The following is a 26,756-nucleotide window of genomic DNA, read 5'->3' on the forward strand; positions in this document are numbered from 1 at the left end:
ATTAAAATATAATCACTTGGGAAAGCTAGAGGATCATGTTTCTGAAGGCCTCCTTAAAAATTTCAGGTTCCATGCATTTCATGAAGGGCAGAAGGGAGGGAGCCTGGCATCTATACGCAGGTAATGTGTTCCACAACATTATGGCTACCATTGAAAAGGCAGGGTTCCTAGTGGAAAATTTCCGGGTCTTTCTCGGGGCATTCACCCATAACCGTACAAGATGATCTTACGGAAACTCACTGACAGGTAGCAAGGTCCCAAACTGTTAAAGGCTTTATAACATCTGACATGGAAATGCACAAGCCAATGCAGGTTAGCCGGAATCGGGGAGATGATCATATTGGTGGCACATAACTATTCCAATTTGTTTGGCAGTTTCTACTTGGAAACCTGGGAACAGAGCACCCCTATCTCACAAAGGAAGAAGCCTGTGCCAGCTGGCCCCCACATGGGGCAGGGAAACTGCTGACTTGTTACCACCATCCTGGCTCAGGCCTGATATCGCTGGTGGCAATTAAGAGACAAGCAAGAGCTGGAGGCCTGCAATTCTCTAACCCTTTTGGACACTATCTCCCCTCTCTGAGGACTGAGAAGTGCAGGCAGGGCAGAATGGCCAAGAGGTCGCCAGTTTCCAGAGGCAACCAGCAGATAAAGACAACTGCCAGAGGAAAGGTTATGAAAATAGTTTTATTTGCCCTCGCTGGCAAAGACCAGAGCGTTGCATGTACCTACACGCACATTTCAAAACAAGTGTCTGTTAGAAAAAACATACCCACCAGGAAGGAACCCTTTCCAGTCACCAGATCTGTCTTCTACAGCAACAGCCCAACACAAACTTGTGGAGGTGGAAGGGATGAGACACTGTGGAGAGCCGAACACAAGTGGTTCCACGCTCTACTTGCGCTCCCAGAGGGAAGCTGGGGATTAAGTCAACATACATATAAGCCTTGTATTCAAGGAGAATTTGGCATTTCACTGAGGAGGACCCAGAAGTATCTTTTGCTGAGGCAGGAGAATCTGCAAACCAATGCCCGCCTTCCAAGAGGGAGCTTCCACTTCCCATGGAGCCTGTGGGGGTCATCTAAAAAGGGCAAGCAACCCTGACCACTCCAGGTGTTCTGGGCCTGGCCTGCAGAGCCTGTGGTGGAGAGCATGGGAGCAGCAGTCTGCATCTGTAAGCGAGGGGGACAGTTGCCACCCCAGCTAGTTGAGGGGGACAGGCTTCTGACTCTCCTCAAAACATAGCTGTCTGGAGACAATTTGTATTTCTGCCACGAGGACCGAGGAGGCATCTCGGCCTATGAAGAGCCGGGAGGTTCGTGGGTGGCCATCTGAAGCTGCTAACTCTCCCACAGGCGGTTCCTCACACAGACAAGATGGCATCACGACCAAGCACGGCTGTGCAGCAGTCCCACTCGTGGAACATGGAAAAGGTCATCAAACGTGCAGACTGAGGGTTTTTTGTACACTGAAATAGCAAAAACTGCTGCCTCCTCCATCTCAAAAAAAAAGGTGGATATTGGGGGGGGGAAACAACTGCCTTGTGATATTCTGAGGTGAAGAACTAGTGAGTAAGGAAACTTATGGCCCACACGGTGGCACTGTCGTTGCCTTCAACTCCCTCTGTATGAGCAGGGGAGAGAGAGAGAGAGAGATGATGCTCCCAGTCCCTTTTCTATGGGCATCTTCCAGTGCTGGAAACGAAGGCACCCTTCCCAGCCGGGGTGGGGGGGGCAACTGGCCCTTGAACCTGTCCTAATCCTTGACTGCGGGGGACAAAATAAAGACACCACGCTGCATAAAGTGGCTGACTCCCTTTTTCTGCTCTTGAGTTAAGGCCCTACGAGGCAAAGACAGCCCTGGTTTGGAACCAGAGGGTGAACGAGAAAGGCAAGCGCAGAGCTGCTGCTGTGGTGTCTGTCCCTTCTCAGCGTGAGCGCGTCACGTGGCGCTCGCTTGGGGCCCGAGGTGGAGTTTCCCCGTTTTCGAGAGGAGGGGAGCTTCCCTCACAGCTTTTGCCGCCGCCATGTGCTGGAAGGCGCAGGAGCCCAGGGAAAGGTGGCTGGGAAGGCTGCCCCCGAAGTAGACCTTGCGGTTGGTGGCAATGGCCCAGTGCTTCATCAGCTCCAGGTAGGCTGGCGTCAGTCTCAGCTGCCGAGAGAGAACAGGGAAGACGGGCTGAGGCCAAGGATTCAATGACTCAGAAGGCAGACAGCCCCCCCCCCCCCAAAATCAGGGAGTGGGCCACTGCGACAGGAGACAAGCGCGTCTCCCCCCCTAAAGGAAAGGGATATTCCCTCAAGTGCAAATGCACACACAAAGCAAACTCACCTTGTTTGAGTCGGCTGCTTTCTGTGCAGTGTAGAATTCGGCATCTGCTTTCGCCTTCTCTCTTGCCAGGAATGCGGCATCTAAGAGTACGGCAGGAAAGATGGGCTCAGGCCTCTAAAGCAGGAAGGGCGCCCCTCCAGGCCCTGCCGCGCTCGTCTGTAGGAAGCCCACAAAAATCCTTTGGGTTTTTTTTCAGAGAGCCACCACAAAGCTCTGTGGCGCTCGCTCTACAGAGGACCCGCCCGCTTGGTGTGTCTCCTACGGGCCCCTCCTTGGGCTCTTCGGGAGGCGAAACCCCTGCTACGAGGAAAGGAGACCAACAAGGGGAAGGGAGGCTCTCTAAAGAGACTGATGAAGGAGATGATGATCTTACTTACTGCTTCTCTCACATAGCGTAGCTTGCTAGCTACACTGGACCATGTTCTAGTTTTCTGGGCCAACGGTGGCCTCGAAAGGCTGCGATGCTCTTCCTGTTTCCACCCCTATTACTGGACTCCACCCACTCCTCTTCTGCCACGTATGCCGAGCCTCCGTTCTCAGCTCTTCCCTTCCCTTCCCTTCCAGGTAACGCTAGCCCTTCCTACCCCTACCTCACTCTGAAATGAGTCCCAGTTTGGGGATGGAGCTTCCCCCAAATCTAGCAAGTTGCTCATTTTGGGGAACAGAAAGGGAATTAGATGGTCTCACAGCTACCTTCAAGCTCAGAAATTCGCTTCTCTGTCAATGTCTTCATCATCTTCTGCTGATACTGAATCTTGGCCACCTGAGCCACCTTCTCTGCTTCTGAAACAGATGCAGATAGATTCGCTCAGTCTCTTCAGGACATGCAACTCACTGAGGCCACCACCACCACCACCACCACCACCTCCCATGGGGATCCCGAGAGGGGTCCGGGTCAGCAGTCATCGCTGCCGGCTCCCCACAGAGTGGCGTATCGTGCATCACAGCCAGGATTAGCACAGCCCACAGACTTTCCTCCACCGGGCTCTACTAGGAATGCTGGATCATTCCACCAGTCTTAAGAGAAACCAGGCACACAGCCTGGCCTCAACCAGAAGCAGGGCTGTTGCCATTCTTGGTGAGTTAAGGATGCCTTTTGCCGACCACGCAGCATGCGATAAGACTCCAGAGCATTATGTCGCGGCTGTTACTCTTTCCTGCTGGCGTGAACTCTCCACCACCACTCCGGTCTCACACCTTCTCCACTTCCATCGTCTCCTCTGACTCCATGGCCTATCATGTCCTTTCGGCATGGAGGCTGCTGGGAAAACCATGTGCCTGGGGCCACCCAAAGGGGAGCAGCCACTTACCTATGATGGCTTTCCTCCGTTCCGTTTCAGCCTCCTTCTCCACCACCTTCTGCTTCTGAGCAGCTATCAGAAGCTTGGTTTTCTCTGCTTCCCTGCAAACCGGGAAAAAAATTGGGGACAAGGGGAGAGACCTTCCAGCTGCCTGGTGCAGAGAACATCCATCCTGCCTGCCTGGTCGCAAAAAAACAGCCCTTTCCTGCAAAGGGCCAGCAAGGGAGGACAGGCGGCCAAAGGGAAAGCTGAGGGGAGAATAGCTGACCCACCAGCCACCAGCTATAGGGCTGGACAGGGCATAGTCACACAGAACTGGAACACCCATTTCAGAGGGCTTCTGAAGGAGCTTTGCCAGATGAAGGATGCTGCTCTCCCAGCAGCTACTTATAGCCAAGGGATATCCCTTTCTTCCCCAGGAAGAATCTCTGAATACCAGATGGTGGGGGACATGGGTGGGGAGAAGGGAAGTGCTCAGAGCACCTGCCCAGCTTGGGGGCTTCTTCTCGTAGAGCACCAGGGAAGAGGGATAAAACAGGATTATGGACTTGAAAAACCCATCTTTGGCCTCATCCAGTCCCAGGGCAGTTCCCACTTTCTTAGCAAGTACTCACACAAGCTCAAAATTTCTTCGGATGGCTTCAGGGATTTTGGGCTTGGTCACACGGACGGCCTGCACACAGGAAGTTCACTGGCTGGGTCAGTAAGCCCCTCCCCCATGGAGAAAAATCCCAAAACACACCTTCTGCTGCTGCTGCTGCCCAAAAAGGCTTCCCTGAAACGGACCACGGCCCCCAGCGCCCACCGAGGAGAACAACGCCAGAGCTGCCCCACAAGGGATGTGAGGTACACCTTGCAGGCTCTCCTCCCTCCCTAAATCTCACTTTCCCCTCTTTGGTGCTTCTCAGCTTGCTGGCCTCCCCCCCCCCACCTCCACCCTGTCCACAGCTCCCCTTCCCCAGCAGCCTCAGCCCCATCTGGCAAGGGCATCTTGTGCTCTCGGGTAGCTGCACACAGCCAAACCTTGTGGGCTCTCCTCCAGCCCCCCCCCATTACTTTAAAAGGCATCCAGAGAGTTGCACCATCACCCCAACTCACAGGCAACACAAGGGGAACTTTTAGTAGCGCTTGCTGTCTTCCACAGAGCTCTTCCTCATACCAAGTAACGATGAGGAAACATAATAAGCTTGTGGAGAGTTGGAGGAGAGGGAAGCCTTACCTCAGAAGGAACAAGGAGAGCCTCCTTACCTGGATGGTGAGACCTGGGGCCATCTGATTCAGGTCCTGCTGCAGTGCCAGCTTCAGGTTCTCGTCTATTTGATCTAAGGCAAGGGGACAGAAGGTGAAAGCCAGAATTAGCTGGAAGGGGGGGGCGGACTACACTGCCCCCCCCAAGGCAGCTTTGATACCCACCAAGTGCAAGAACCCACACTGCCTGCTAACCGCCCCACTCGCTCACTGCCTCGCTGGAGACAAAGCCAAAGGAAAGGGCTTTAGCAGCTACTGTTCTGCCGGAGGGAGCCCATCTCCTCCTTGCATTCTCCAAAGGGGCAAGACCTGGACTGGGGGCTTTGCAGGTGGTCTCACCGCCAAGACAGAGGCATCCTCACCAAAGAGTTCAATGTAGACCTCCTGGAGAGTGTGGACGCTACAGAACTGATTGAGCTCGTGGTGGATTTTGTTGAAGATGAGGGCCTTGTCATAATCCGCCGTGTAGTTCCTCACAATGTCGTAAACTGGGAAAGAAAACATCAAAAGAATTGCAGGGATTTTGTTCCTGACTCCCTCCTCTCTTAGCCACTTGTACAACATTCAAGGCTTCAAATCTGACCATTTCCTGGAATTCTGGGAACCAACACACAGCATTTTTCTATACCCAAGTGCAACCCTTGCAGCCACAAAGATGTAACTGCAGGAGTCAGGGAAGGAAATAAAGCAAGTCACCCTTTAAAAAAATGAATAGGGCTACAGTTTTAAAGAAATGGCCACAAGCAAAAATACAGGGTTGAGCAAAGGGGTTTATCTTCAGTCAGTGAGTCTACACTTTTAATTTTTAAAAGCAGTAGCTGAAATCCTCTTCCACAGTTATGCAGAAGGTGTAACTTTTTGAGGCAAACCTGCCTGAAGTTAAGAAATCTACATAAATTAACTTTTACATGCTGACTTGACGTGTAACACGTGCTAATCTCACTGACTCACGAAATCCCCACAGATCTAATTTCATTATTGAATTTCAGCCAACATCTACAGAAATTTCTTGATTTGTGGCAGTTTGTCCCCCAAAGTCACACTTCAGCATAACTGCAGGAAAGGGTTTCAGTCAGACTGATTTGTCTCAGCCACTTCTCACTCTCCCCTCACTGGGGCTCTAGCAGGGAATCTGTACCTATGCAGGCCGCCCAGCTGGGTTCAGAAGCACCCTAAGCTGTGGCTACAGAGAGGCTGGCGTGGGTGTCTTGTCAGCCACGTGCCAGACTGCCCTGAACAGAAGCCTTCAAAAGGATTGTTTTTAATTTTTGCTGTATTTATTTATGTATTTATATTTATTTATTTATTTATTTGATTTTTATCCCGCCCATCTGGTATATCATACCAATCTAGGCGGCTAACAACAAAAGATATACAATTAAAATACAAAATCCAAACATCAATTATAACAATACTGACAATATACCAACAGATGATAAATAATAGACAGAGAAAAGGAAGAAAATCAAATCAAATCAATTTAAATGCTGGCAGGGGGGAAGGCCTGGATGTAAAGCCATGTTTTTAATTGCGTTTTAAATGTACCCAGCGTAGGGGCCGCGCAAATCTCAGGAGGGAGATTGTTCCAAAGGCAAGGAGCCACCGACGAGAAGGCCCGGTTCTGCGTCTTTTCCCTCCGGGCTTCTCTCGGTGTCAGGCTCCTCAGCCTCATCTCCTGGCTCGCATGGGTGGATCGGGTAGATATTGGGGGGAGCAGGCGTTCCGCCAAGTATCGAGGTCCCAAACCGTTTAGGGCCTTATAAGTAAGCATTAGAACTTTGAAGTCGATGCGGAAACAAATGGGCAGCCAGTGCAGTCTGGCCAGGGTAGGAGAAATGTGGTGGTATTTTCTCCCTCCAGTAAGGAGCCTGGCCGCTGCATTCTTCACCATCTGAAGTTTCCACATCAACCTCAAAGGCAGCCCCACGTAGAGCCCGTTGCAGTGGTCTAATCTGTACTTGCTCAGAGGAGAAACACTGGGCAAGGCAAACGGTTCTCCCCTCTTTTCTTGACCCGCCCTCTGACCAAGGCCTGGATGGACCTGTTTGGGCCTGTCTTTTGGACGAGGGAGAACGGCATCATTGAGGTCATGCCAACTGCGATATACAGAAGTCCCCAATACCCACAGAAGGGACCTGCCGTTCGCCCGTAGCCTGCCTCCCTGGCCATGACTGCAGTGACAGGACAGCTGCTGCTGGGATCCTCCTGCACCAGCTTTCCATATCTACTCACCTCATACAGGCCTGCCCAGTCCAGCCATCATCAGCCGAAGGCTGAACCATGTGGGAAATTCAGGGCCACCTCCAGGCCTCCATCTCCTCGGCAACCTCAGCCAGGACTGGACACTTACCCCTCTGCAAATTCCTTTCCCATGATCACCAACTGCAAATTGAAGCCCCCACTCAACCCCTGCCACTCCTCCGTGATTTCTCTCGTCGCTCTGAAGCTTGATTTCCACGGCAGGAAAAAGAAGAATACCTGCATGCGCAGCCAGCATGTTCACCACCTCTATCCGATCAATGTAGATCATGACGCCACCGCTGCAAGAAGGCAGAATAAAAACTGGCGTAAGGATGGCCTGAGCCAGGCTGGAAAGGAGATTCTTTGCCACGTGTAGATAATCCAGGTCGTGCACTTAGAGCCTGGCAAAAACCTTTAAGGAAGCCGAAAACAGCCACAATATCTTTCAATCTGCATGATCCTGTCATAAAATGGTTTGGCCATTAGCGGGCAATCAATATGCGAACATCTAAGCCCTAGCATTTAAAAAGGCTTATATTTATAATTTGATATTTCATTATCTTATAACATTCTTTCTTGCAAATGTACAGTTATTGTCTACAGTATCTAGTTACCGTTTCTCTGTAACCCAGCGTGTTGTTAATCTGTGGAACCCTTTGCTACGGGGATCGGACAGATTCCTGGAGGAAAAGTCCATCACTGGTGACAGGCCATGATGGGGAGGTACAATCTCCAGGCTTCGAAAGAAGGTCCCTCCAAATGCCAGAGGCAGGGGAGGGGGAATCAAGAGACAGGGATCTAGCTGTCTCTCCTGCGCTCCCAGAGACATCTGGTGGGGAGGCCCATGAGATACAGGAAGCTGGACTAGAAGGGCCCTCGGCCTGATCCAGCACAGGGCTCTTCTTCTTCTTAGGTTCCTATGTTAGTGAATGTGCCCCTAGTATAAAATTTGGGCCAAAAGAGTGATGGAGGGCAAGAAGACACAGCAGGAGAAAGAAGCACCAGTTGAAAGAAATACAGGAATTCACAAATGTCAAGTTCAGCCGCTTCCTTAGAAGCTGGGCAGCAGGACCTGATGCAAAGCCATGACTTGTCCAGGGATGTCTTGCACCTCAGTTAGCAGGTATGGGATCTCCAGGGCTGGGTGCCATTAACTTGCAGTTTACACAAGCTATGGCAGCTAGAAGGTTGCAAACAAATACCATGTTTCCCCACAAAATAAGACAGGGCCTTATATTAATTTTTGCTTCAAAAACCACATTAGGGCTTATTTTCAGGGAATGTTTATTTTTTTCATGTATAACAATATACATTTGTTCAAATACAGTCATGTCATCTTCTTCTGGTTGCTGCACAATGGTGGAGGACAGGGTTTCACTTAATTGCGGCTTATTTTTGGGGTGGGGCTTATATGACGAGCATTCTGTAAAATCATGCTAGGGCTTATTTTCAGGTTTGGCCTTATTTTCGGGGAAACAGGGTACTGGAGGATGCAAGGAGTGATGCAATAAACACGCACATGAAAATGGACAAATGAACTTTGGTTGTGCCCTCTGAGAGTTTCTCCATCTGCATTTGGGTCAACATGGACAGCCTGCTTCATCCTATCCTGCGCTCCTTAGCTGGAGACATGAGGAGTGGCCTACCCACTACTGGAGATGTGAAGAGAACTGAGTAGACATATTTATATCACAATTTCATAGCTTCTGTTTTTATAAATGTTCAAAAAAAGTAACAACGTAATGCGTTTAACTGCAATTTGGGAGGTTGATACTCCTTTCCCTTTTTCAATTTCCAGAATTTTTCTTGCACAAAGAGCAAGCGAATAGTCTGACAGGACAGCCTCCTGCTGTTCACCTAAGGTGAAAGATAGAGAACCACCAAGATTATGCCCACTGAGGCTGATGAACATGGCAAGCGACAGCTGCGGCACCAGCCACCCCTCTTGCCAGGCCACAGGTCTTAGAAAAAATTTGGTTGTGCGGAAGTCAAGGGACAGAACACATGTGAGTGAGCCGCTGCAGAGGCAGATCCATGTGTTTTACAGATGTAGGAGTGAAGGCTAGAAAAACTCTTGTGGCCCCGTGAATGGCAAGTGAGAGGAAAGGCTGCTTAACATGGTTTGGGGGGGGGAGCCTGAAGGAACGCTCCAGAATCCACAGCAGGGCCTCAGCTCTGTGCACGGCCCCCGTTCACCCGGTCCTCCCGGTCCTGCCCAGGGTCTCTCTTGGCAGGCTGGCCAGTGCTTGGGGTTCTCGCGGAATGAACCCCTTCCCCCCTGAGCCTCCATGAAGAGGAACGTGGGATTCACACCCCAAAGAAAGTTCCCCGCTCCTCTCTCCACTGAATGGCTTGAGCCAGGAACACCAAGAGGGCTACAAAAAGGCCACGTACCTTGTCCCACAAGGTATGTTTTTCACCTCGTCAGTATGCAACGTGGTCTGAAAAGATACACAGGGAGGGACAGAGAGAGAGAGAGAGAGAGAGAGAGAGAGTAAGCAACCAGGGCAGGGTCAGGAGGGAAGGGCAGGCAGGGCCGGCGTATTCCAGGAGGGGGACTGCTTTCTCCTTCCTTCTCTCCACCCCATCTTCTAACCTTTCTGATCTGGGGAGCCAGGTTTAACAGCACAAGAAGCGAGAGGGAGGCCTTTGTCCAGCAGCAAGGAACTGGAGACACTCCGGGGGGGGGGCAAACCACCACCACCCCACCCTTGGATGGTCCCTGCACCCACCCACTGAACCACCGGCTGGGCTGGATCAGCAGCCCAACCCAGGCAGAGGGCTCGGGGCTCCCCACACACACACACACACAGGTGGCACCCCAGGAGGCAGCTGGCAGGACCGTCCTCTCCGCAGCAGGGCCAGGCTGGTCCGAGGACCCAGAGATCATCCCTGCCCTGCCCCTGCCCCCCTTGGCAAGAGGCTTGGGGTGGGGTGGGAGTCCTCTGCCCTTGGGGGTCCAGGCACCCACTCACACCGCCCCTGGGAAGAGACTCACCTGCACGGCCCTGTAGGTGGTGATGAAGGGGAGCATGATGTGGTAGCCGGGCCCGCTCAGGGCTGGAAGCAGCGCCCCTCCCCTGCAAGAGGGAGACACAGGCTGTTGAGATTTGGATATGAAAATGTATTAAATATTAACGTTGTACAGTTACATATAAAACGGCTGATTTTACCTGAGTCACTGGACTGATTGTAGCGTTTCCCCAAAAATAAGACCAAATCTGAAAATAAGCCCTAGTATGATTTTTCAGGATGCTCGTAATATATAACATAGCATAGGCATCCTTCAGTCTCGAGAGACTATGGTAACATGCTCTGAATCGAGGAGTGTCCTCTCCAGAGCATGAAGCCCGGGTAAGGTAATATGGAGGATAGGCTGTTACCCAAGCAGCAGATCCCCCCTCTCCACATTGCTGAAATGATCCAATGGAAAGGCAAGAGCCAATACAACTGGTTCCAGCAATGTCGCAGGAGTTGGCAGAACGACACATGCTGCCTTCGGGACTCCAGCCCCGGATTTTGCCTCGAGGTTAACTCCTGAAGCCTTTTCCATGAGTGGATATAGCCACAAGGCAGTGGAGGTTTGAAATTGGAGTTTTCCTTCTCCTAGATGGCCTGCCTTCCATGGCTGACGAACCCCACCTACCCGGCCTGCTCTTTAATAGTGCAAAAGTATGATCTGATCCTTAAAACTTGCGTAATATATAAGCCCTACCTCAAAATTAGCCCAGTTAAGTGAAGCCCGTCTTCCACCCTTGTGGAGCAACAAGAATATGATGACAGGACTGTATTTGAATAAATATAGATTGTTGTACATCCCCTGAAAATAAGCCCTAATGCAGCTTTTGGAGCAAAAATTAATATAAGACGCTGTCTTATTTTCGGGGAAACAGGGTATTCAGGTGTGGGCATCAAGGATTAAGACTTAATGTTGTACATGGTGAAACTGTGTGTAACAGAAAATGAAGCCATGTGTGTTGTTGCTTCGAGTCACGTTATGCTGCCAGAGGAATGCCTGTTCTCTCTATGTGTGTGTGTGTGTATGTATGTATGTGTATACACACACACACACACACACACACACACACACACACACACACACACACACACACACACACACACACACACACGTAAATAGACCAAGTGGTTGGTTTTACTCTCTCGGTGTCATAGGGTGGTAAGGATCTCTGCTCAGCAGTATCTCCTCACTCTGCTGATGTTAGGAGAAGACACGTTATAACCAAAAGGGGGGAGGGCGTTGGGGGGGGAAGAGGAGGAGCCACGAGGGGGAGAGGCTTGTTAAATGGAACCAGGGCCAGGCCCGGCCGCCTCCCCCGCCACCACCAACGACGATGAAGGGGTCCTCGGGGGGGGGGGGGGAGGAAAGAGGGTCGCCTCCGGAGGGAAAGAGTGTCGGCGGCGGGGGGGGGAGGAATCCCTCTCACGAGCCCCGCGGATGCAAACGCCTCCCCCCCATCGCACCTCCCGGGGCCTCCTGACCGGGGGTGGGGGGTTTGCTTAAGGGAAGGCCGCCCCCCTCCGCCCCCTCCCCTTCTCTCCCCTCCCCCTCCTCACCGGTAGTAGACGGCCAGGTGCCCCTCGTGGACCTTGTGGACGGAGGCGCCCAGCAGGCCCGCCAGCGCCACGCACGAGGCGCAGACCAGCGCCAGGGGGGCCCCCGAGGGAGGGGACGCCGAGCCCGCCCCGCGGAGGAGCCGAGCCCCAGCCCCAGAGCCCGGAATCGGGCCGTCGCCGCCGCCCCCGCCGCCTCCCACCCCCGCCGTGGCGGAGCCTCTCCCGGCCATCCTCCACTTCCTGCACCCCCCCCCACCGGAGGGTCTTCCGGGCGGCGGACCAGGAACTTCCGGCGGAGCCCTTTCCGCGACGCACCGGAAGTGCCCGCGCGAGCGGCGCCGGAAGAAGCGGGGAAACATGGAAGCCGGGAAGGCGCTCCGCGTGTGAGGAAGGGCCGGGGCGGGAGGGGGGAACCGGGGGGGGGGCTTCCTGCGAGTGTCTCTCGCCCCCCCCTTTTTTTACCCGTTTGGGGGAGGGAGAGAGATGGGGGGAGGCGGGGAGGGGAGGGGGTCCGTCTCAGCCCCGCCTGGGGGAGGGGGTGTCCCTCGTTCTCCGCCTTCTCCCTTCCCCCCCCCGCTTCCCGGGAGTGACGCGGGTTGCCTTTTCGCCTTTCTCTCTCTCCCCCCCCCTCCTTCCAACACGCACACCCGCTTTCAGGCTGGCCTGCGGAGACGTGGAGGGGCGGCTGGGCGCCTTGTACAGCCGGGTCCAGGCCGTCCAGAAGAAAAGTGGCCCCTTTGACGTAAGTGGGTCTTCCCTCCCCTTGAGGGGCCTCCTTCTCTCTCTCCCCCCCCTCCCCCTCCGTCCCTCCCCTGCAGCCCCCTCAGAGGTGTTGGGCGCCCCTCCTCTGGAATTGGGCCCTTTTCCGGCCTGGGGGTGCAGTGGGGGGCGGGCGCAGCACAACTGCTCTCCTGTAGGGAGGCCGGGCAGGCAGGCAGCCAGGCAGCGCCTTGACTTCCTTTGTCCTGGAGGCAAAGGGCAAAGGCTCAGGCCGCGTGGTGCCAGACGGAGGATGTTGTCCCTCTGACCGCAGTTGCTGATGATGATGATGAGCCTGGCCCAAGGAGAGAAAGCCCTGGTTTCCGCATGCCCCGGCGCTCTTCCCGAATACCACAGTCACCCAGCAGGGATGTGTTTCGCCTCAGTGTGTCCTGGGGCACCTTTTCCTCACCTAAGAGCCTCCCCTGCCATGGAGCCAACTTTCCCCACCTGCGTTCTCCGGACGTATGAGAGGTTTTGTGAACTGAATTCGTGAGGAGGGGCTCTGTGGAGGCCAGCCTTACGTTGTTGTTCTTCAGAGGCAGCTCTGAGGGCCATTCTCCTTGTGTTCTGAGACCCTGGCGAAAAATCTGTTTGAGCCTCTTAGCAACTCCCTGTCTCCTCTCCTTGCATCCTCCTCCAGCTCCTCCTCTGTGTGGGGAACTTCTTTGGCTCTGCTCAGGACGCTGAGTGGGAGGAGTACCGGACAGGAGCCAAGAAAGGTAGGGAAAGTCTCTCTTCTGCTAGGACTGCTTGCCCGTACGGCCAGAAGAAGCAGAGGGCTGCCAGGCGGTCCTGAAACCCTGCTCCACAGCCTCTGGGAGCAGGAACCCCAGGCCGCCTTTGCACTGCAGGGTCTGGCTGGTCTCCGCGCCAAGCACAGTCCCTTCAGCTTCTTCTGTTTGGAGGACGGAGGGGCTGGTGGGAGGGCATGACTCTTCCCCTGAGGAAAGGTGTTGGAGAGAGGGAGGATTCCAGTCTAGCCTTGGTTGCCTGTTCTATCTTTAAATCCTGATCTGAGAAAAACCAAGCCTCTCTCAGAAACAGGCTGTATTCTCTTTCAGGCCAGGGCTTCCTCCCTTTCCTTCTGCACACAAGGGCACTTCAGAGGAAAGAGACAGAGTTTCAGGGGATCTTGAATACTTGGGCAAGAGCAAATTTTTAATAGGGGAAATAGGTATATTGACACGGATTTACATCTTTGTGTTTGCATCAAAGCATAGCTTATTTTATATATCTTTATGTTCAAAATGTCTCCTTTTGACTAGTTTATTGCATTGTAATGTTTAGTGCAATTGTGAAGCTCATAGAGCAGGACCGTGTGCATTAGTTCAGTTAAGAAGCCTTTTTTAATCCTTTATTGGATTTTACTCCAAAGTAAGAACATAAAACTGCAGCCTCAAAAGCCTAAGCTGTGGTTTTGTACAAGCAGATTTACCTGAACTCAGGAAGAGTCTCTGTGGTCCAGGATTCTGTTTCCACGATGGCTGGCCTGAGGGGAGAAAAGCATTTGCCTGTTTTGTTTGGTAGAAAGTCCCTGTTTATTCTGTCCTGTGCTCCCTTCCTTGTTATTGCTGTTGGAGAAGCAACAAGAAGGAAAACCTAAAATAAAAGCTGTAGGTTTAGTAGGGCCCTCCCATCTTTGCGAGGGGCTGCCTGGCAGTTCTCCAGGTGTTAGTGTAGCCCTGAGCCGATGCATCCTGTGGCGTTTCTTTCAGCTCCTATACAGACGTACATCCTAGGAGCCAACAACAGTGAAGCAGTGTGTCATTTCCCAGATGTCAGCGGGTGCGAACTGGCGGAGAACATCACATATCTGGGTAACTGGGAAGCTTAAGTTTGACCTTAATGGCTCTGGTTCAGTGAAGTAAACGTGAGGCAGCTGGAATTTGTCTGTTCCTCACAGCATCTCAGAAGCCAAACAGTGGGAAAAGAGAAAGGTGCTTCCGTGGTGTAGATGCATCTGTTGCCCTGCCTGGTCTCCTGAGGCCTCAGGTGTTCTCAAATTCTTGAGCAGGGAGCTTGATCCTATTGCTGTGAGAGTTTCGGCTTGGCTTAGAACTGATTTTGGGTCACAGGTCTGGAAGCATTATTTTTAGCTATGCTCCCCAGAGTTGGCACAGCTTGAATTAAACCTCCTATCAACAAGTGGCCGCTTGCTCCCTGGTGTTCCCAGATGTGACGCTAGGGTGTCCAGCCAGGCCTGCCTTGCTTGCACCTTGGACACCTTGGAAGGGAGCGGCCAGGTGCCCATTCCTGGAAGATGGTGAGAGGGCTTGCTTTCCAGACTACTCTGGAGACCCTCCTTCTGATTGGATGGGACTTGTGATCTCCTTAATCTTGCACCTCTAGGGTCTTCTTGGAAAGGGGTGGGCAGATGAGGTGCTGCTTCCCCTAGACTCCTTCAAGTGTTAGTGGAAATCTGAGCAACGTGTTAGTGGGGGGAGGGGGACAGGTTCTGTTTCCTTTCACGCTGGAGGAAGAGAGATGCGCCAGCCGATGAGCAGCCCAGTCCACCCAGCATCTCCCACTTGCATCCTTCTAGCCCAGCTCTGAAGGGTCAGCATGCAGTAGCCAAGGTTGGGGTAAATGGCGGCTCTGTGTCTCCTGCCTAGGTGCTACCCTGACCCAGCACTTCCTCTCCTGTGACTCTAGGGCGTAAAGGTGTCTTCAGTGGAGCCTCCGGGCTGCAGATTGCTTACCTCAGTGGGGCTGAGGCCCCACAGGAACCAGCACCCATGCACTGTTTCAGTGCCAAGGACGTGGCGGACCTGCGGGACTCTCTGCTCTCCACATCAAAGTTCAGAGGGGTGGACATCTTGCTGACTTCTCCCTGGCCCAAGGACGTCGAGGCATTTGGCAATAGCCCAGTAAGTATCCCCTTTTGCGGTTAAGAAATTAGTGTAAATGAACTGAGGACAAGCAGATTAAATGAAGCTAAATTCTTTTTTCCAGTTGTTTATTGTCAACTTAACCTCTCTTCAGCCGAAATTAATATAATACCATCTGAGTTTTAAAGCTATGCCTAAGTCTCACTTCTGTGACCCTGAAAATCCACTCTCAATTCCTCACGGAGGGTGAGGAGGAGGCTGTTAGTCAGAGCTCTGCTTCCAGAAACAGCTGGTGGTTTGGATTTTTCTTGATTGTTAGAGGACACTTTTATCATTTCCCTCTCCTGGTCTATCGTAATTACTTCTTGGGGTGAGTGGAATGTCTGCTAGATTTCCTATGGATTTGTAGGTCTTTGCTCTGTCAGCAGGGACCAGTATCATTGCTGCCAGTCTATTTTTTTAAAAAATTGGCTCCATTAGCATTCCATTCACCAAACTCTCTTACTTACTGTTAGCTAAGGAGACTTTTGCAGAAGCCTGAGGATTGACTCGCTGGTGTCATATCCATGCAGTCTTTTTATCAGGAGCTGCTCTAGAATTTGTTTAACATCTGGATTGTTTGCGCCCTTTGGCTCTTGTCCCTTCCAGTCCTGATGGCAGTAGGCTAATGCAACAGAGTGTCAGTAACAGATGATGGCTGGCCCCTAGATGTGTGTGTGCGTGTTTGTGCATGCGCGTGCAGGTCTTTTCAGTACGTTTAGCAATGTCCTGGAAGCTCAAATAAGGTTTTAGATCAAGGGAGCAAATATTGTTTCATCTGAAGATCCTTATTGGCTGTAGAGAATGGGCGAGCTGTGAGGATTTTTGCTCTCTTCCCAACCACCTGTAAATAAATCTTCTGGAACGCAGAACACGGCCAAGTGTTTGTGTGGCTTCTTTTTAACAGGCAGGTGTGGACACCAAGAAGTGTGGGTCAGGGCTTGTGTCTCTGTTAGCTGCGAGTCTGAAGCCGAGATACCATTTTGCTGCCCTGCAGAAGATCTACTATGAAAGGCTTCCATACAGGTATGGAGAGTTTTGAGGAACAGTGGTGCCTCGCTTAACGATTGCCTCGTTTAGCGATGAATTCGCATAACAATGGGTTTTTAAAGAAAATAATATGCACCATTTAACGATGTTTCCTATGGGCGATTTTCGCTTAGCGAAGTTTGGGACCATGCTTCACATAGCGAATGCATTTTTAGGTCCCCTGCTTCACATAACGATGTTTGTTTTTTCATTTTTATAAGTGTCTTAAAATGGTCAAAAACGGTTCTAAATGCTTGGATTCGTTAGAGCACCTTCTAAAACGGGTGCAGACTTAATTTGGCTTTGATCTGACTTTCGTTAATTTTTGCTGAATTTTTTTCTCCCCCATAGGAAACAATGGAGCTGTCAAAATTTGACAGCTCCATTGTTTCCTAAGGGGGAGAAAAAAATTAACAAAGAATTAACGAAAAGTCAGCAACTGTTTTAAATGCTTGGGTTCGTTAGAGGACCTTCTAAATCGTGTGCAAGCTAAGTTTGGCTTTGTTCTGAGTCTTCGTTAATTTTTTGTGAATTTGTTCCTCCCCCATAGGAAATAATGGAGCTGTCAAAAGTTGGTGGGGGAGAAAAAAATTCAGCAAAAATTAACGAAAAGGTCAAAAGCCAAATTAAGTTTGCACCCGTTTTAGAAGGTGCAGAAGCTATTCCAAGCATTTAAAACCATTTTTGACCTTTTATGACACACTTAAATTTGCAAAAATTGACTTCGCTAAACAATTGAAATGCATTGAATAGGCTTCAATGCATTTCAATTGGGAAACCACGTTTCACTCAACGATGTTTCCTATGGCGATTTTCGCTTAAGGACGGCAATCCATTCCAATTGGAACGGATTAACCGGTTTTCAATGCATTCCTATGGGAAATGATGTTTCGCAGAACGATGGTTTCACACAGTGATGAATTTTTTGGAACCAATTAACATTGTTGTGCGCGGCACCACTGAACTGCCATTTTAATGATGTACCCTGAGCATCCTTGGAAGAGGTGGTCCCTGCCTCTCTTCCACAGGCAAGTTCTGTTCTTAGCCACTCACATGGACTCCAGGCTTCCTTTCAGGTGGGATGACAACCCAGAGTTCCAACGTTCCACATCTAATTCCTGCCTGTGCTTTGTTAGGGAGATCTCTTGTTTCCTATATCCTTGCTGCTTGTCCTCATCCTTAAGAAAAAGAAAAAAGATTTTACTCTTTCACTCTTACTATGCCCCAAACTTGGTTTCCCCTTCCCCCCCCTTTTTTTTTTTAATTTCTTCCTGTCTACCACTGGATAGCAGTCTTGGGCCAGGAGAGGGCAGCCAGGGCCTCTCAGTGAACTTTTACCAGTCCACAACACAACTAGGCACTGAGGTGTTCTGTGGGCTGGGGAACAGGGTGAGCGTGAACACCACAGATTCTGACTGACATGCCAGTGAGAGAGAGAGAGAGAGAGAGAGAGAGAGAGGATGAGCTGGGATCACCCCTGCGAGCCTCGGGACCCCCTCGGGAACTCCCAGGAGATGTGGCTGAAGGTGGCCTGAAGAAAAAGAGAACCTCTTCCTTCTTGGTTATACCTTATATAGTACGCCCCAGTTTTATTCCTGGACAAGTTGATGGTTCCTAGGACAGTGGCTACATCCAGCCTGCATCCACCCCTCTCCCCCATTTGCCTCTACGGACAATGAACTCGGCCTGGGATCCAGGAATCAAGAGAGGCTCCCCTCCTGTTCCACAGAAACTTCATCCAGTGGGGAGAAGGTCCTCAGAACCATGGATGAGGCTCCTCTACCGCGGAGAGAGAGGACGGGTCCCGCCAGGGCGATCGCTCTAACTTACTGTCACTTCTTTTTTAACCCTTGCATGCCACCTTGAACCCCTTCATTGTTAGGGAGGCAGGATAATTTGTTCATTTTGATGCATGCTTCCTTCCATCTAGTCACTTCCGAGTTGTGGCAATTCCACACATTAGAGGTCTCCGAAGGCTACTATCTAAAGAACAGTCATGTTTAGTGATATTTTACTGCATTCTGCCTGGGGGGGGGGCGGAGTGACAAAATACTGACCTACAATGTCCCGACAAGAAAAGTCCTTCATGTTATCGTTATCTTAACTGTTCTGTGCATGTGGGATCCTACATCCCCCTCCCCAAAACTGACTGACAGCAGGTTTCTTGGGACAGTTGTCTGAGCTTCTCCTCAGAAACCCAGAATAATCTCTGTGGGATGGCTGGCGGCAGGGAGAGGCCATTGCTTTGCTTGACTCCTCTGAGGTGTCTCTTACAGGAACCACGCTGTTCTCCAGGAAACCACACAACACGTTAGCCGATTCATCGCCTTGGCCAATGTGGGCAATGTGGACAAGAGGAAGGTAAGGAGAGGCTTTTGTGTTCCTTCTTTCAGATAGGATCTAGATGCAAGAGAGCATGGCTGGCCACAGACTGCTCTTAAGGTGCTTTCATTTCTCCTAAACAGCAAATTTAAGATGTGATGGATGTGTTGCAGAAGGAAGAAGGGAAAGCTACTTCCATTTTCAACACAAGCCTGCTTGCTACCTGCTTTCTCATTGGCATGCTTCACTAGAAAGTAAATTGCTGCCTTAAAGGTCCACTTTAACGCCAGCCACATTGACTTCCCTTTTTATTAAGTCTGTGTGGAAGAGTGTTTCTCCTAACTTTGCTAAGACTTGAATCGGTGTCTTGAAATGTGTCCCTCTGACTCAGTACCTCATGCAAGGAGGTTCCCACCCAGGGTGCCTTCAGCTGCCACATCTCACCTGCTTGGTGAGGTTCTCCATGTCTGTAACTTGCACCACTGACTGGCGAGGTGACCTCTCTGTCAGGAGGCTTTGCGTTCATCCGGTGCAGAGCTTTGCATTCTTCTGTCTGACAAGTTAAAGCTGCCTTACTCCTCCTGAGCTAAAGAAATGCATGAGAATAGCAGAGGAGGAAGAGTCGGTACTGCCGCCGCCCAAAACTAAAACATTTGATGGAAACCATTTCTTTTTTGGCCTCTTTCTTCCAGTATCTCTACGCCTTCACCATCCTTCCAATGGCTTCCATGGACCCCAAGGATCTGGTGAGGCAGCCAGCAGATGCCACAGAAAGCCCGTATCGAAGGCCAGTTGGAGGAGGAGGCGGGGGAGAGATCGGGGCCCTTCTGCAGCCCGACAAGAAGGTACTGCAAGCCAAGCTGTGTCCGTGTGCATCTTGTGTTGCCTGGACGCATCTTCTGCGTCGAGAGATCACTCCCTCGGGCCGGTTGTGCATAGTAGGCCTTAGGAGAGAGGCCACTCAAAATTCAGTCTGATTCCAGGCACAGGAAAAGAGGGGTCCCTTGCTGGACTTTGGGGAAGGAAAGAAAGGCCGTCTCTGTGAGGCGCCTGGCAGAGGGCAAGCCAGCTGTAAGGAAAAGCCATGGGGGGGGCAGTGCTGAGTCACAGATACCACCACGGGTGCGCAAGGGAGACAGGAGCAGTGGGGCCACCCTGGAGTGGCCGTGTTCCTAACCTGGCCCATCTTCCCCCATTGAGGCTCTCTGCTGGTGATTCTGTGGAACCCCCTCCGCCCCCTTTTTACCATGAAGTGTAAATTAGGAGCAACAGGCGTATTCATAGAATCACAGCATAATGAAGTCGGTTGGGAGGAGCCTATAAGTCCCCCTTCAGTCCCCTGCCGAAGGCAGGAATACAGATCAAAGGAGAGCTGCCAGGTGGTTGTCTCTTGAATGCCTCCAGGGCTGAAGCAGTCACCACCTCTCCCGGTAATTGGTTCTACTGTCTCACTGCTCTTAACAGTTACCAGTTTTTTTCCTGATATTTAGCCGAAATCTGGCTTCCTGAAAATTGTGCCCATTGTTATGTGTCTTGCCCTCTGGGATGATCAAGAGCAGTTCCTGTCCCTCCTTATCATATCACCCCTCTGTCTTCTTTTCTCAAGGCTAAACATGCCCAATTCTTTCAGTCTTTCCTCACAGAGCTTAGTTTCCAGCCCCCAAATCATCCTTGTTGCCCACCTCTTGTAACTGTGTGTTTGGTTCCTTTTTCCTAGATGCAGGACTTGGCACCTATCCCAGTTGACTTTCATTCTGTTGTTTTCAGCCCAAAGCCCAAGACTGTCCAGATCATTTTGAATTTTGTTTCTGTCTTCCAGGGTGTTAGTTACTCCATCCGATATTGTGTCATCTACAAATTTGATTAGCATTCCCTGCACTCCCTGATACATGTCGTTAACCAAAAATATTGAAGAGCACTGGGCTCAGGACTGAGCCCTGGGGTGTCCCACTTGTTACCTCCACCCATTTTGAGGAGAAGCTATTAATCATCACCCTCTGAGTATGATTCTGTTGCCAACTGTGTATCCACCTGACACTTGATCTCTCCAGCCCACACCTAGTTAGCATGGGGCACTTTGTCAAAAGCTTTGCTGAAGTCTACAGCATTTCCTCTGTTTATCAGGGAGGTCACACAATCAAATAATGAGATCAGATTAGTCTGACAGGATTTGATCTTGACAAATCCGTGTTGGCTTCTAGTTACTCCTGCCTTGTTTTCAAGGTACTTGCACAATGACTGCTTTAAAATCTGTTCCAGAATTTTGCCTGGAATTGATGTCAGGCTGACTGGCCTGTAGTTCCCAGTTTCCTCTTTTTTTGCCCTTTTTGAAGGGGCATTAGCCCTCTTCCAGTCCTCTGGCACCTCATCCATTTCCCATGATTTCAAGAAAATAATGGGTAGCAGTTCTGAGAGTTCTTCAGTCAGTTCCTTCAATGCTCTCAGATGCAATTCATCCGGCCCTGGAGATCTAAACTTGTTCAAGGAAGTGAGGTATTCCTTGACTATACTGTCCAAAATCAGGCTAAGGGGTTATAAGCTGTGCTACTGCCCAGTTAAAGAGACAGAGACTTCATCTGTGGTCAACTGAAATAATCTTGCTTTGTTCTAACAACACATCAAAGTGCCTGGATATGTTTATTTAAATCTAACCACCTGTATGTCATCCCACTAATCCTAACAAATTACATGGAACTCTGCTGGAATTGGGAAGAATTCCTAAAAGCAAGGAGATAAGAGGACGGCATGCAGTGTAGGAGAAGAAACAGTGGAAGGAGAGAAATTACAAGAAAACGCAGAGAAGAAGGCAGTTTATGCCAAAAAAAAAAAAGAGAGAGAGAGAATGCTTTGAGCATAGTTGCCAGGCTTGAAGAGTTTTCCTGGTTTTCTGACCTAAAAGTTGCCCTTTCCTCTCGGTCCACAGGATGAACCGACCTGCCAGTTTTTCTTTGATTTAAGCAGCAAGCCAAAAGGAAGGAAACGGCCTGGAGGTGAGAGCAGGGAACAGCAGCGGAAGCGGCCGAATCCCAAACCTCGTGAGTCCCAACTTGTTTCTTTTTCTAGTCCTGTGGAGGGGAGGAAAGTGCTTGGCTGAAGATTGGCAGATTCCGAGCGACAATTTTGGTGGTGGGTTGGGTCACCTGATTCCTTTAGGAGGCGGAATTATCCTGTGCCACATGCAGAAAATCCTGAGAATTTTCCCAAAGCCTCCCCCCCCCCCCCCGTGGAGACTTTCAGCTCCGCTTGGTTGCAGGCAGTTGAGTGGCCAGCAACCCCCCCCCCCCCCCCCGCTGCCCCACAGGGACAGGCCTACTGAGTGGCGTGCTGCTGGGGAATTCAGCATCCACTTGAATGAGCCAGAATGGGACGCATATTGGCGGGGTGTGGGCAGGATTGCCCGACAGCCTTCAGGGGTCGGATGACCTCTTTGGAGACGAAAGGCACCCAGCTGAAACATGGGCCTGGGCTGGGCAGGCTTTCTCCGGCAATGGGGCCGTTGGTGCATTTGCTTCACTGCCTGTGAGCGTTCTCCATCTGGGCCTCCGGCAGAGTCACTCTGTTTGGGGAAATGGTCCTCCACCTATTTATTTATTTTATTTATATCCCGCCTATCTGGTCAGGCGAGGACCACTACTGCTGCTCTGCTCTCATGTGTCTTCCCCTTTCTCTCAAGAGGGATATGGAGCAGCTGGGGACAGAGCAGTCTGCTTAGAGGATTCGTCCCACACCCTAGTGTTCTCTTACGAGGGAGAACTATCAGGCAGAGGGGTCAACTTTCAAACAAAGGATATTATTTTGAGAGAGGTGGTCTCTTCCTACTGGTGGGGGACACTCGAGAGAAATCCTCACCCCCTGCCTCCCCGACCCATTTCTTTTGTGACATGTGCCTGTGCCCCCCTCCCTTTCTCCAGCCTTGCCCACAGCGTCCTGCTGGTTCTGCCTCGCCAGCCCAGAGGTGGAGAAGCATCTGGTTGTGAGCATCGGCACCCACGTAAGTCTCTTCCTGCCTTTGGTGGAGGGGGTGTCGGGGGGGGACTCACTGGACCTCCCTCCATTGCAAATGGAGGCAGATGACCTCTGCTCTTTCTTGGGCATTCTCTGAGTCGCCAGCCTTATCTTGGTCCCTCTTCACTGTGGGGGGTGGGGCAGTGAGTATCATCTCCACCAGTCCCCTGGACGGGAGCATCTGCTTGCAGCCCTTGTGAGCAGGTCACACCTTGCCTTGCCAGCTCTGAGGTGCGCCTGTGAATGAGCCATTGCTGCTGTTTTGGACCTCTTTTCTTCTCTTTCTTTTTTGTCAGCAATGCACTGGTGATGGTAGGTCTGTTTCTTTGCCCTAGTGCTACCTGGCCTTAGCCAAAGGGGGTCTGTCCCCCGACCATGTTCTAATCTTGCCCGTTGGACACTGCCGCTCAATGGTTGAACTGGCTTCCGAGGTGGTGGAAGAGGTGGAGCAATACAAGTCGGCCCTGAAAGAGTTCTTCAAGGCCAGGGGAAAGAGATGGGTGGCCTACGAAAGGAACTACAAGAGCCAGCACCTCCAGCTCCAGGTGAGCAGCGCCCGGGTGGGCCTGGCCCACTTTGGGGACCTCTTCTCTGGCCCTTGGCTAGGGGGACCCCACTTGGTCCCTCAAGGACTCCCTAAGAACTGCCAGATGCTCCCCCCTCTGCTTCCTCCCAGGGCCCAAGTCGGGCCTGCATCTGCATGTTGTCCTCCCGGGGGTGGGCTCAGCTGGTCGTTGCTCCTCTCCTGGCACCGGGAGCTACTGTGGCAGTTCCCACCTGGCTGATCAGAGGCAGTATCTGAGCAGCATCCGGCTGCCACACAGAGGATCAAGGAGACAAGAATGCTGTGGGTTCCTGGGAGAGAGAGAGACAGGAGCCCTCCATTTTTCGTCTCCGATAGGAAGATTGTTGTTCTTAAAACGTCTTTTCCTCCAAGTTCATAAGTTTAAGTCTGCAGGCGAGGCGTTGGCCTTTCCCCTCCATGATGAGGTGTGCAACTGAGGGGATCCCTGACAGTCGGGGCCCCAGTGATGGCGTCCCCGTGATGAGCCTTCGTGGTTTCCTCCGCCCCCGTGGTCCTGTGCTCACCTCTGAAATCCCACTGCAGGTGGTCCCTGTCCCTGAGGACTGCTGTGTGACTGAAGACATCAAAGAGGCCTTTCTCAGTCAAGCAGAGGAGCATCGAATCGAGCTGCTAGAGATACCTGAACATTCGGCTCTCAAGCAAGTAGGTACAAGAACTCTGTGCGTTTACTCCAGGCTGAGTAGTTTTAAGAAGTCTGGAGATGGCGTTCAGCCTCTCCTTCCCCATGGATTTCAGAGGAACAGAAGCCGTCTGCACAGACATTCAAAACTTATTTTATTAGACCTGGGAGCACAACAGGCAAGAATGTCATGAAGTTAGAGCCTCATGACTTGCCTTTTGTTTTTGTTTTTGTTTGTTTGTATTTTCGCTGGATGAGATTAACTCCCCCCCAAAAAAACACTCAATAAATGACAATAAGTCATTAGGTTTTTTTAGAAAACGATCCTGCCTTGGCCTAACACAGGTTGAGTTGGCAGGACCGAAATGGGGGGGGGGGTTAGGGGGAGCTTTTTCAGACCTTTCTTTCTTTAAACGATATGCAGGGAGACACAGCTGTGCTCTGCGATTTCCCCCATCCTGTTTTGTGTGCCTCGGAACATTTTTGAGAATTGTCCCGTCATTCCTCAGACCCTCGTAAGAATGATTTTCCAGTGGCAGGATGCCAAAGTTAGGAAAGGAACATCTCCTCTGGAAAAAGCCTGAATCCAGAACTGAAGGCTGCAGTTTGAGCTGTTCCCAGGGCAAAGCACATGGGGCATCTTCCCAGACCTCAGCGATTCAGAGGATCTGGGCCGTCTTGCGTTTCCCCTTCTAGCGCTCGCTCTTGGTAACTAATTCACTGGAGAATGGCAAGCAGAATGGAGGGGGAGCCTCTGGGGGCTGAGGCTCCTAGTTGCACCCTGCAGATGTGGAGCTGTTTCTGCCGGGGGGGCGTCCCTTGGGGAGCAGAGCTTTTGACTCCCACTCCTCCCAAAGCCTTTGAAGTTGAGGGGTGCTTTACCGTGATTGGCCTTTGGTGCTCCCTCCTGCAAGCCCAGCGCGTGGAGCTTCTGGGCCAAACCAGGAGCAGGATGTTTTTGACCCACAGGCAAGCTTCTTGCCCACGTGACTACCCAGGGTCTCCTTTTTCACTCCAGTCCTCTCCTGTCCTAGCTAGGCTGGCCAAGAAAATGTGGATCTGTTCCAGAGGCAGCAGAGCCTCTCTTCTGTAGCCAGCTGGACAGCTAATGCATCATCCTTTTCCTGCACTCCAGCCTTCCTTTGAGGATGGGCAGAAAGAAAGGCTGCAAGGAGGAAGCCCATGTTTTGTTCTTCTGTTTTTTTCCTCCCAGATAGTTCAGCCAGGCATGCCATATTTTTATGTTGAGCTGGATAATGGAGAGAAGCTGTTCCATCGGATTGGAAAGAATTTCCCCCTTCAATTTGGAAGGTTAGTAAATGCTGGTTATTTTGCTGGTCCTTCTGCCCTTGCTGGTGAACCAGCAGCCAAAGAGGGCAGGAAGTCAAGCAGCCTGTGGAGAAGGGCAGGAGCTGAGATATGGAGCCGGACCCAGGCCTCTTGGCTAACAGGCCACCCCTTGCCAACACTTCCCTCCATCTTCCCTTTACCTTTCTGGCTTTCACAAGGAGCCTCCCTCCTTTTGGCTTTCTTCCCACGTCCCCTGAAATAAGACCTAACCTGAAAAATAAGCCCTAGTGTGATTTTTCAGGATGCTCGTAATATAAGCCCTACCCCAAAAATAAGCGCCAGTTAAGTGAGACCCAGCCCTCCACCCTTGTGCAGCAACCAGAAGAAAAATGACATGACTGCATTTGAAGAAATGTAGATTTTATACATGAAAAAAATTAAACCTCCCCTGAAAATAAGCCCTAATGCGGTATTTGGAGCAAAAATTAATATAAGACCCTGTTTTATTTTTGAGGTAACGCGGTATTTAAGGGGCAATTGTCAGCCTGAGTTCACCCCTTGTTTCCCTTCCCCCCCCCCAGGGAAGTGTTGGCCAGTGAAGCTGTCCTGGGAATGCCTGGCCGGGCAGACTGGAGGAGCTGCCGTATGAGTCGGGAGGAAGAAGCAGCTGCAGCCCAGGACTTCCGGAGAGCCTTTGAGCCCTTTGACTTGGCCCAAGCAGAGTGAGCACCTGGACAGCACTTGCCATTGGGGGAATGGCAGCGCGCACGTTCCTTGCTTTCGCTGTCTGGACATGGCCAGCCGTGGGAGGTGGCCAGGGGTCCAGCAGGTTTTTCCAGGGGCCACATCATGGCAGGAATCAGGTTCAGTCCCTGACCTCACTAAGGAGCCGGCTTCTTCTGCTGAGGACGCCCTGCCTTGCCCAGTCCCTCCTTCACCATGGGATGGATGTTTTTTTGGTTGTTTTTTGTTTGTTTGTTTGTTTGTTTTTGCTCTTCCTGCTGGCTTTTTGTTCTCTTTGCTCCCGTTGATTTTTGGGTTCTAGAAGAGAAACACCCAGAAAAGAAGGAAGGAAGGAAGGCAGGAAGGGGTGCTGCTGGATGCACAGTCAGCACTTTGAAAACTGCCAACTTGAGAGTGGAAGACCCAGACCTTTGCCCGACCCCCATCATAGCATTGGCGAAGGGGCCGGTGGGGGTACTGGTGTGGTGTTTTGAGCCAGACCCATGCAGGAAAGTAGCAAAACCTAAGAGAGACAGAACATGTAATGAACAGGACCAGTTGTGTGTGCTAGGTAAGCGGGAGGTTATACCTGCAAATCAGAGCAGTGGCTGTTACGTTACGTGAATTTCCAGTGCTGGTGATCCTTCTTGGGTTTTGGTGTGAACTCTTAACCTTAGGGCCAAATGCCAACATTTGGAGATGGATGGACCGTGGAGATTGTGGTAGTCTGCTTGTGTGCTATAAAAACATTCTTAATAGTAAAAAAATAAACAATAAAAATCCTGGTTTCTCTATATTAAATATATGAATCTGTTTCTGTTGGGCAATTGCTAACTAGCTAATGCTGAATAAAGTGG

At 51.2% G+C, this 26,756-nt stretch overlaps 2 protein-coding genes across 3 annotated transcripts; one reads left to right on the plus strand and one right to left on the minus strand.

The window, feature by feature from the left end:
* Positions 1 to 668: 668 nt before the first annotated feature.
* On the minus strand, positions 669 to 11,941 carry LOC110070316 (erlin-1). The gene is made up of 11 exons (XM_072986986.2): positions 11,697 to 11,941; positions 10,120 to 10,201; positions 9,516 to 9,562; positions 7,359 to 7,420; positions 5,243 to 5,368; positions 4,881 to 4,954; positions 4,247 to 4,305; positions 3,642 to 3,733; positions 3,025 to 3,114; positions 2,332 to 2,411; positions 669 to 2,151 (listed from the first exon to the last, which is right to left on the minus strand). Exons 1-11 carry the CDS (start codon positions 11,924 to 11,926, stop codon positions 1,942 to 1,944), a joined length of 1,152 nt encoding a protein of 383 aa, XP_072843087.2. The 5' UTR covers positions 11,927 to 11,941; the 3' UTR covers positions 669 to 1,941.
* Positions 11,942 to 11,997: 56 nt separating this feature from the next.
* Positions 11,998 to 26,700, plus strand: CWF19L1 (CWF19 like cell cycle control factor 1). 2 transcript variants are annotated; one of them, XM_078384658.1, is made up of 14 exons: positions 11,998 to 12,079; positions 12,354 to 12,438; positions 13,099 to 13,177; positions 14,174 to 14,275; positions 15,111 to 15,325; positions 16,233 to 16,351; positions 18,631 to 18,715; positions 19,369 to 19,521; positions 21,600 to 21,711; positions 22,588 to 22,667; positions 23,017 to 23,226; positions 23,790 to 23,909; positions 25,100 to 25,197; positions 25,758 to 26,700. In XM_078384658.1, the coding sequence occupies exons 1-14, from the start codon at positions 12,054 to 12,056 to the stop codon at positions 25,900 to 25,902; spliced, it is 1,629 nt and encodes a 542-aa protein (XP_078240784.1). In that variant the 5' UTR covers positions 11,998 to 12,053; the 3' UTR covers positions 25,903 to 26,700. The 2 variants fall into 2 exon arrangements, with proteins under 2 accessions (XP_078240784.1, XP_078240786.1); XM_078384660.1 differs by lacking the exon at positions 23,017 to 23,226.
* Positions 26,701 to 26,756: the final 56 nt, after the last annotated feature.

Source organism: Pogona vitticeps, chromosome 1 (assembly GCF_051106095.1).
Source record: "Pogona vitticeps strain Pit_001003342236 chromosome 1, PviZW2.1, whole genome shotgun sequence".
NCBI lineage: Eukaryota > Metazoa > Chordata > Lepidosauria > Squamata > Agamidae > Pogona > Pogona vitticeps.